At 33.4% G+C, this 11,120-nt stretch overlaps 1 protein-coding gene across 1 annotated transcript; it reads right to left on the bottom strand.

Annotated features, from left to right (window-relative positions):
- Window positions 1-6,249: 6,249 nt before the first annotated feature.
- Window positions 6,250-10,782, bottom strand: LOC107492001 (protein EIN4). The gene is made up of 2 exons (XM_016112949.3): window positions 8,341-10,782; window positions 6,250-7,089 (listed from the first exon to the last, which is right to left on the bottom strand). The coding sequence occupies exons 1-2, from the start codon at window positions 10,099-10,101 to the stop codon at window positions 6,559-6,561; spliced, it is 2,292 nt and encodes a 763-aa protein (XP_015968435.1). The 5' UTR covers window positions 10,102-10,782; the 3' UTR covers window positions 6,250-6,558.
- Between the last annotated feature and the right edge of the window lie 338 nt (window positions 10,783-11,120).

The raw sequence follows: 11,120 nt of genomic DNA, 5'->3' as shown, positions 1-11,120 counted from the left end.
TTTTTAAAAATATAAAAAATTAATATTTAATTTTAAAAATATAAAAATAAATAATTATTAAATATTTAAAAATTATTATAAAAAATAAAAGACACTATAAAATTTACCTTTAATTGATACATGGGCGGAGAGGGGTTAATATAAGGCGCAACACTTTAGGTTTGGTTTTGATTCAATGAACTAATTGATTCAAATAAAGGATGTTATTAATTGTTTCCCTTCACACTCAAAGGATCCTCTCTAGCTCTATAGCTATAATAACATTGAGGAGGCCAACATTGAGGACCCAATTCACATGGATTCACGTGTTCATGTTTAAATCAAGAACAATGAATTTAATATTTAATTATTATTAATTATTAGCTAAGCTTACTTGCATACAACATTCGAATCGTAAAGTAGTTGTGCACTTGTGATGTGTTGGAGCCCCACTAAGGTTTGAGGCTTCCATATTCAAATGCCTTTAATTAAAATAACACTATACAAATAAAGACTTACCAACCAATCCCTTATACCTATTTTAATATTATTTTATCTCACACTCTACTTTGTTAGAGTCATCAGGCCTTTTAATATTTAATTCAAAAGTCTAATCAGAACCCAAGTTGTTAATTGATAATACTACTTTATTAAACAAAATAAAACTCCATAGCTCAAGCATTAAGAAAACATGAGCCACTTGATACTTATTGAGCACAAATGAATGACAAATATATAATATGGTTAGGGTTATATAGTTAATCGTCAAAGCACTTGATGCTTAACATATTTTATTAATAAACCGTACACCCATATGAACTTATTGCCGTGGAGTACACGCCTTCATGAGTCCATTTTTCATTTTTCAACCTAAAATATATTTATTTTTCAACAATCTAAAACATTCTACACGGATCAGAAGTGAATACTAAGAATTTTTTTCTTCTAAAACCAAAGTAAAGTTTTGTAGCATATGTATCAATAACAGTGATTTGGCTTTATAATGAGTTCGACCGAGTCAAATTATAATGATCAGGTCATTCTACAAAGTAAATTTTTGTAGCATATGTATGAATATTAATTTTTAATTTGTCTAAATCTAAAGTAAATTTTGTAGCATAATGTTAATTATATTACTTTTCGGTACACTAATTTTTTAGTAAAATTTATATTTTTATAAGATTTAATTTTTAATGTATTAATAGTAATAATTATTCAATCAGATTTATATATTTAGATAATTTTTTAAATAAAAAATTTAAAAATCAGTATTGGTTCATGATGATTTATTTACACTAATCATGCATGAAAATTAATTTTTTTTACTAACAAAAAAGTAACTAACATTAAACAAGTTATTAAGAATACTTAAAGGTCTTTTAAATAAAGATACTCAATTATTTAAATACAAAAAAAAGAAAAGGAGAATCAAATCAACCTCAAATAAAAATAATAGCAAAAAGCCAGAGACACAATTTTGATGAACACAGTCTTCTATCACTTCTTTCATCCAATCTGGTCAGCACAAAAACACTCCGAATTATTTTCTTGATCAAGTTTCAATAACATGATTTTATTCTAATAATCGTCAACAAATTAATTGATCATGGTATTAAAAAAATTCAAACTCTACCCATATCTTCTTCATATATTATATGTACATATAGCTAATGTTAAAGGAACAAACTTCTTTATTCTTGTAATAAATGAATCTTAATCAAACGAAAGAGTACACAAAAAAATATGTAAAAATAATAAAATTATGAAAGAATAAAAAAAATAAAAAAATTTTATTGATTGATGATCGATTAAAATTGTAAATTATAAAAGTAAAACTAAATATATATAGAAAGCATTGTCCTATGAAAGATAAAAGCAAATAAAGATAAGATAAGGATAAATAAAGATAAGATAAAGATAAGATAATAATAAAGACTAAAATTATTATTCTGTTGAGCTGAATTTGTGGGCCGTGAGACTTCTTTATTGTTGTCAAAAACACCAAGCTTGTTCAAATTAAGATGGAAAAGTTGATAAGACAAAAGCCTCTAAATGTTTGGTCCGTTCATGAAAAACTGGGTTAGCAGCAATATGAAGAGAACTCTGATTATCACAATATAAAATTGGTGGGCGAATAGGAGAGATGCTTAAAAATGGTAACACATTTAGTATCCATTGAAGTTCACAAGTTGTGTTAGCAAGTGTACCATATTGGATGAGCAGGCAACTGTGGTTTGTTCCTTGGTCTTCTAAGAGACTAAAGAACAGAAACAATAACCTGTTAAAGATCGTCGAGTGTTAGGACATCCGACCCAATCAGAGTCACTGAAATCGAGAAGTTGAATTTCTGATTCTCTTGTAAAAAAATGTCTTTTGCTGAGACTAGTTTTTAGATATCGTAACACATGTTTGGCAGTTTGAAGATGAGCAGTGGAAGATACCATAAATTGACTTAATTGTTGAGTAGCATACATAATATCCGGTCAAGTAGTGGTGAGATAGATAAGACGCCAAACCAAACGGCGATATACAAAAGGGTCAGATAGCAGGGGACTTTTGTCTTGATATAGTCTTGTGGTACTATCCATTGGAATAGAGGCAGGCTTAGCATCTAATAAACCAAAATCCTCCAAAAGATCAAGACAATATTTTCTCTGAGATAAGCAAATTCCTTTCGCTGATTGAGCAACTTCAATACCCAAAAAATATTTTAATGGACCCAAGTCTTTAATTCAAAAATGTTGGTGCAAAATAGACTTAATGGCAGCAAGTTCAGAAATGGAATTACCAGTGAGAACGATGTCGTCAACATAGACTAGAAGGATAGAAATTTGAGTATCGGTGAATTTAACAAATAGACTATAATCAAATAAGGTATGTTGATATCCATGAAATAGCAAAAGATAAGAAAGTTTGTCATACCACATACGACTAGATTGTCGTAAACCATACAGTGACTTTAGTAGCTTACAGCATTGATTCGATCGAGAAGATGTAAATCCGGGTGGCAGAGTCATATAAACATCCTCAGAAAGATCCCCATGTAAGAAAACATTATTGACATCCAACTGATGTATGGGCCAATGCTTCATAGAGGCCAATGCCAAAACTAATCTGATGGTGGCAGGCTTGACAACAGGGGAGAAAGTTTTCACGAAATCAACACCTTCAGTCTGAGTGACTCCTTTAGCCACAAGGCGTGCTTTATATCGATCAACTGAACCATCAAGCTTGCGTTTGATGCGACAGACCCATTTACAGCCAACCGGCTTAACGCCTGCAGGACAATCAACAAGATGCTAAGTTTTGTTTAGCTCAAGAGCATCCACCTCATCTTTCATATCACTACGCCAATTATAGTATTAATTGGTGTCCTTAAAAGACTTTGCCTCAAGATCAGAATGTAGAGATAAAAAAAAAATTTATGTGAAGATGAAAGAGAAAAAAAAGACATGACTGAAGACAAATGATACTTGCACTTTGAGAGAGATTGATTTGTAAAGATGAGAGAGGAATTGCACAAGTAATCAGAGAGATACACTGGAGATTGGTAAGGCCGGTCAGAATGACAAGGATGGGGTTGCTTAGGTGGTGAAGAAGGTGACGGGGGATGAGGACGTGATGGTGGACTGGTGTCTAGTGCGGAAGAAGAGATGGATGTGTGTGTTGAAAGAGATTCGGTGGTCATCGCTTCAATTTGGTTAGGAAACGACAATGAGGAAGAAGGAGAGGTTGGTGGAGAAAATAAAGAATTAGATGGAATTGGGTCAATGGGTACATGTGAGGGTTCAACTGGAAGACTAACTAAATTTTGTTTTGAGAATGTGTGTTTGGCAATGTTGGACTGAGTGTATGGAATTGGACATTTTTTGTAACTAAGGGCAAGATCATTTCATAAAAAATTACATTTCTAGAAATCTCAATTTTTTTATCTTCTAAAACATAAACAATACATCCTTTAAAACCATGTTGAAAGCCAATTTTTGGCTTTTGGATTAAATTTTGATCTGTTTGCTATTAGAGTAAAAACAAAACATAAGCATCCAAAAACTTTAAGGTCATGATAATTTGGTAGACGATTGAATAAAATTTCAAATGGTGTTCTAAAATTAATTGCGGATGATGGAACTCTGTTAAGTAAATAAATAGCATGTTTAATAACATAAGACCAAAAAGATGATGGTAAATTAGATTGAAATATAAGAGCACGAGCTATATTCAAAATATGTTGATACTTGTGTTCTACCCTTTCATTTTGTTGAAGAGTTTCAATACAACTACGTTGATGAACAATGCCCTTTGAAGCATAAAAATCATGTAAAATAAATTCGAATCCATTATCGGAACGAATAGTTTTGACTTTAGAGTTGAATTGTGTTTCAACTAAAGTAATAAATTTTTTTTCATGATTTTGCACTTCTCCTTTTGATTTTAATAAAATAACATATATAAAACGGCTAAAATCATCAACAATAGTAAAAAATTATTTATGATTATGAATAGAATTTTGTCGAAACGGACTCCAAATATCAAAATGTAATAAATCAAAACTTGCATTGGCTTTGTTAAAACTTTGTGAAAAAGAAAGTTTCTTTTGCTTAGAAAGATGACAAATATCACAAACCTCATCATGATGCATAGAGATAAAAGAAAAACGTTTATATAAATGATTAAGTCTTTGTTAAAAAAGATGTCCTAATCGAAAATGTCATATATTTGAAGGTGTAATGGGTAAGGATTAGATAGAATTTATGGAATGTATAATGGATGAATTTTTACCGAAATTGGATTTAAGGAGATATAATCCCTCTCTCATTCTGCCCAAATCAATCGTTCCCAAAGTGTTGCTCTATAAAGTGCAAGAAGATGAAAAAGTGAGTTCACATATGAGTGTTGAAGTAATTTTTGAGACGTAGATAATATCAAAGTTGAAATGAGGTAAATAAAGAACATCATGAAGAACCAATGATGGTGAAAATTGAACAATGTCTTTATAAAAACAGTAATTTAAGAACCATTTGGTAAATGAACAATGATAGGAGAAATTTGTGGGTAAGAAATAAATCAAGATAGATTTGATGCAGTGTGATTTGTGGCACCAGAATCAATGATTCAAGTGTTCAAGAATGAATCTCGATTTGAAGAATTGTTAACAATGGAAAAAGTATTGAAAGAACAAAGATAATGAGTAGTTGGACTTGACAACGAAAGGTCCAAAAGAGGCTGTTGATGAAGTTGCTCGTATGCCCTTTTTTCTTGACCTAAGACAAAATAGGGAGGTTGATTATTAATGGTGGGAGGAGAGGTTGAAGGGATTTTTAAGATCTGAAATGGTGGTTTATCCATGAATGTCAGCAAGAAGAGCTCTGATACCATAATAAAACGGAAATAGTACATAAAGAATACGCATAAAAGAATAAGGAAAGAAAAGATAAAGAAATTTTATTGATTAGTGATTGATTGAAATTGTAAACTAAATATATATAAAGCATTGTCCTATGAAAGATAAAAACAAATAAAAATAAGATAATAATAAAGACTAAAATTATAACATTTGTATATTCTGTTGGGTTGAATTTGTGGGTCGTGAGACTTCTTTATTGTTATCATGAGTTAAAATTGGAAGAGTGATTTAATAAATCTAATTCAAATAAAATAAATTCAAGAAGTCTAATACACTTTCAGTTCATGCCAAAATCAAAGACGAAATTAAAGGAGTAAGATAGTGATGATCGATGAATAGCATGGATTCACGGATAGCATATAGTTTTTAGATGTCGATGTCCCACAAAACCGATGTTGACTGATTGCAATTCTTCTTCTTGTTGTGGCTTGTGAGCTTGCTTGCACGTTGCATGATAATATTAGCTTCAATTTATCTCCCACTATAATTTTATTAAATTTTAAAATAAATGAATATACAGGCTTAAATATTTAAGTATCTTTAATTTGGGAAAAAAATTATTCTGTTAACTTTAAAATTTTTTGCAAAAAAAAATTAAAATAATATAAAAATCTAATTAAAAACTTTTAAACTATAAAAGTTAATTACAAATTTAATAAAATTATAAAGAATATTAAAGTATTAATATTATTGTTGCGCACACACTTCACAATCATAACAACACAACCTCTCGTGATTACATCTCAAATTGTTCACTTAATTGTGTATGAATGTGTGTTGGATTAGCAATTATAATTGTAAATCTATCTGTAGTGTGGAACACAAGTCTTGAAACATAGATATTCACAATCATGAACCATATGATATGCCTCAATAGCTCATAAATCTTAATTAATAGTATTCTTTCCCCCAGAAACATATACATACATGAAATTATTACTCATTTCCAGAATCTGATGATGCTTCATCTATTTTTGTTCCATGGTGACAACTGGTTCTGTATACCTTGTGAAAAAAAGCCTAACTTGTTATATGGCAAAAGAGATCAAACAGGAAAATTGTTAGCAGAATGAACCTAGTGTGTTAGAGAGAAAATTCCAGGTTCCTTGTGGGAATCATTGTGTAATTAACTTTTAAGGGAACTTAAGAAATTTGAGGCACTTGAAACTGTTTTTTCACAATTTTTCACCTGCACGTTGCAACACTGTCCTGAGTTCATCGGCCATCTCTTGAAGAAGAATTGGTTTGCGAATCAATCCATGCATTCCCACCTGTATGCATTTCTCCCTCACATGATCTTCCGCGCTCGCGGTAAGAGCTATAATCATGGGCCAACTACGGCTATGGAACTTTCGGATCCTTCTAGCTACTTCGAAGCCATCCATTTCAGGCATGTGAAGATCTAAGAGGATAATTTTGTACGTGTTGCCGGAGGCGCTTACAGCACTGAGGCACTGGAAACCTGATGAAACAGCGGTTACTTGACAACCAAGCTTCTCGAGCAGCTTCTTTGTCACGGTCCTGTTTACATTATCGTCGTCTGCCAACACAACCTTAAGGCCTCTAAACTGAGGGTTTGGAGCATCTTTTAGTGCAAATGTGGATCTTCCAACCGAGGGTCGACCTAGCTGAAACTTGAGAAGAAGTGTCATGCCTTGAGCCAAACCCGACGAGTTTGGCGACATCCAGATATTACCTTGCATCATCTGCATATTATTCCATAATATATGGTCAGAATTACTCAAAAAAATTTCATATACTACACTATTACAGCTTGTTTTACTACTAAAGTGTACTCCTATGCCAACTGATGAATTGAAATTGTAAAAGTAGCTGGATGATCATCAGTTGGAAAAGGCAAAAACCCCATTAGCTCATTCTTTTTCCCCTTGATGAATATGATGTTTGAATCAGTAATTCCCAACTAACTAAATTTGAGTAATGATTTTCATACATCCTCTTTTTGGTACTTGAGAAATCATGTATCAGTAACTGAAGATTTAGGTCATGTTGCATCATTACTAGTCAATCAACTTTCCCAATGAGAATCATTGTGTTGATAAGTGATAACTTGAAATTTCAGTTACTCTACTGGTGGTTCATATTGTAACTAACAAAATATGTAAAATCCTTTTTAGAAATTTGTAAGTAATACAACGAAAAATCTTTGGTAATACACATGATTCAAGTAAATTCGCTGACAACTTAAATCCCCATTATTGATACAGAGATCCATTGGTACCAAAATTATATTTGTAAAAGGGATGAAACACTAGCAAACTAAGTTAAGCCCCAAATGAGGATAATCTGCATAAAAATGAGGAATAGACACGAAATGATCCATTTAATATACAGTGAAAACAGAATCTGCACTCTCTGCAATTCTGTTAGACCACCAAAAGGACACCGAGACTACATTCTGATGATAATAATAAAAAGAGCAGGACAGGGGTTAGATTATGGGTCATGACAGAAAGGACGTGTCAACCCATGCTTGTGACATGTGAAGAGAGGAATATATGAAAAATTCTGTGTAATTCTCGGTGGCCATAAATGAGTCCATTCATCAATTTAATCATTGCCTCCTGGCACAGTTGGGACTACATCACATATTAAATAATCAGGAAAGGTGGCAGATCAATGTAAAGAATACAGTTTCATCTATAATCCAAACTCCTTTGAGCATCCCAGCATGCACAACTATTAATCAGCATTGAAGTAGGTGCTATGCATTTAAGCAATGAATAATAACTCATCTATCTAAACAAACACCATCCATGACTAGTATTACTATATATGGCTCCTAAAGTCAAGGAGATCACCAAAAAGTTAACTTCAGAATAATTCTTGAGTATAAATGCAACCACCAACAAAAATAATAGATAAATTTGATTTCTTTTTTCTATCCAACATAATAAAAAAAAACATAAAATTGACAAAGGTAATGTAGCATCTACCTGCACCAGCGTTTTGCACATGCTGAAGCTCAGGCCCTCATTAGGTTCATTGTTGTAGTGCCTTCTATCAGAATAATGTTTTGCTGAATTTAATACATCTGACTCGGAAGTAATGCCCGTTACCCGAAAACTAAATTTTACATATACATAGTCATGTTGCACACTTGATCTCCATATTCCAAGACCTTTATCATCCTTATTTCCACTATCATTTTCAGGAAATGCTCGAAAAATGAGAGTCCCTTTGTCATACATGTTCAACAGATAACCTATCAAGTGCAAAATTACTTGGAAAGACCTTGCCTCATCACCTATAACCAACCCTGGTAAACCCTTGTGGACATCAATTTCAAGACCAAAGCCTTTATGTACACACAAACACTTAGCAATGCAAGAAACTTCCCTCGTCATGGAATGCAGATCGAAAGGTTTCATCTCTAACCGAAAGCTTCCTTTGTCATTTGCCGAAATCTCCATTACATCACTAATCAAACTGGAAAGTGCATTGCTAACTCTCAACATTGTGTCAATAATAATCTTCTGTTCAGGTCTTAGATTGTCCTCTTGAAATATTGAAAGCAAACCAAGGATTGAATGCATAGGCCTTCGCATTCCATTACTCATGACTTTCTGAAATGAGCTCCTTGCCTGGCTGGCCATCATTGCATTCTTTTGAGCCTGTTGCAGCGCTCGGTTTTGCTCTGCAAGTTTCTGCCTCATCAGCTGAGACTCTTCAAGAACAGATGCATGAGACAAGGCTACAGCAACCTGATCAGCAACTACTTCTACTATATCCATCTCATGGGGGTTCCAAGCCCTTGAGTTTAAATTTGGGAGAACCAAAACCAGTATAGCATAAGATGTATCAACCATTTCCGGTGTCCCTCCTTTGAAATTAGAAACATGAAGTATCGGCATGCGGATAGCTGCTACAGAACCCGACTCCCCAGATTCACCACCACTAGCAGCTCCCAATGCAGAATCAGGCCCCAAAATCTGCACACCCTTACTCTTTCTTATCTCCAACACATCTGGATCACTTATAGGAATAGAAATTTTTAATTTATTAGCCGAACTCGGTTTCAATTCATGGGTCAAATGCATCTCTCGCCTGTCATTGTCGGGCATCCACACAGCACAGTTATGCAGATCCAAGGCCTTGGAAAGCTCAACAAGGGTGGAATACAAGATAGTGTGCTTATCCAGAGACTTCCTAATTTCGCGAGTCAGCATTCGAACATGCCAGCTCGCTTCCTTCTGTTTCTTCATCATCCCAACCTCTTGGCCCAGTTCCAACACATTCTGCCTCAAGAAAAGCTCTCTCACTTTGATCTTGAGAAGAAGGGGAATGAGAGTAGGAAAGGTGATTGCAGTAGCACAGGACACAAGAGCAGTAAGGAATTTCGCAACAGTGAGAGAGATCAAAAGCTGGAATGAGGGAGAGCCATAATAGGTGTAGGCATTGAGCAAATGTGTCAATCCACAGAGAACAATGAAGGCAATGAACTGAAGGAAGACCAATTTGAATGGGACATTGGAGTAGCTAATGAAGTAAAGTAGCTCAAGGGGTATGGAAAAATATGCAATGGCAATGAAGAAGTCACTGACTTTTTGGCAAACCAGGATGCTCTGGATGGTCCAAATCCCTTCCTCATCATCACAATTATGGCAGGGTCCAAACTCAACATCCATAGCATAAACAGAGAGCACAAGAGAAAAAACCAGCACCAACAACAGGATAGGACACACTCCTCTTTCCATGGTAAAAGGTCAAGTCAAAAGTTCCCAAAACCAAAACCATCCATGAATTTCACACAGTGCACAAGGTAGATGTTGACCTATTATCTGCCACACCCATGTAAGGTCAATACCCTAGATCTAACCCAGCTAACTAACAAAATTAATCCCTTCTTTCAAGTTTTGGCCTTTCTAATTCAAGTTGAAAGGAATTGAATAGAAATACTCCTACTTTAGATTTACTGTTATCCAATTCAAGAAAGACGAGAAGCTCAAAAAGGATTCCAATAACATAAATCTTACACTTCAGAGTCCTTCCCACAGTGATGGCTCCCTTTGATTAGATACAGGTGAAAGAAGAACCGACACCACACCAAATCATAACAACAAATCAAAGGAATCTATAAGCTAGAAAAGTGAAAATATATTAAATAACAACAATAATAATAAAAAAGAAAGAGATATAGTTACAGTACTAAGTTGGGTTTCCTAAAGTTGAAGAAAAATAGAAACTTGAAACTGAAAGGAGCAGTTCTAAACAGCATGATCATAAATACAGTTACACGTGATTTGTTCAGTTGATATGATAGAGCGTGTCTGCGTCTCCGTGTCTCTCTTACCGCTTCAGAAAGCAAATGTTGAAAAACAGAGAGAGACAGGAGAAAAGAGAGAGAACACAGAACAGGCGTTTGTGTGTAGAAGTTGGAAGAGAGAGAGAGAGAAATGCGAGCTGTGGGACCCACAGAGGCTTGCATCAACCGAACCTAGACTCCTTCTCTTTTGCTTCTCTGCATAATAATAATAATAATAATAATAATAATAATAATAATTTAATTTTGATATAATGTAAACTTAAAATAATTTTAGATGTGTACTCAATTAAATAATATTACATTAATAAAAATAATTATTTTTTATATTGAACACATAAATAATTATCTAAAAAAATACTTTTTATTATTAATATATTAATATTAAATTTTAATAATAATAAAATCTAAAATATCATCACCCCATATTTATAATGTTTATAATAAAAAAAA

This window comes from Arachis duranensis, chromosome 6, assembly GCF_000817695.3.
Source record: "Arachis duranensis cultivar V14167 chromosome 6, aradu.V14167.gnm2.J7QH, whole genome shotgun sequence".
Classification (NCBI taxonomy): domain Eukaryota; kingdom Viridiplantae; phylum Streptophyta; class Magnoliopsida; order Fabales; family Fabaceae; genus Arachis; species Arachis duranensis.
Note: the sequence above shows the minus strand (reverse complement) of the source record. Positions and strands in the feature narration are given on the sequence as shown.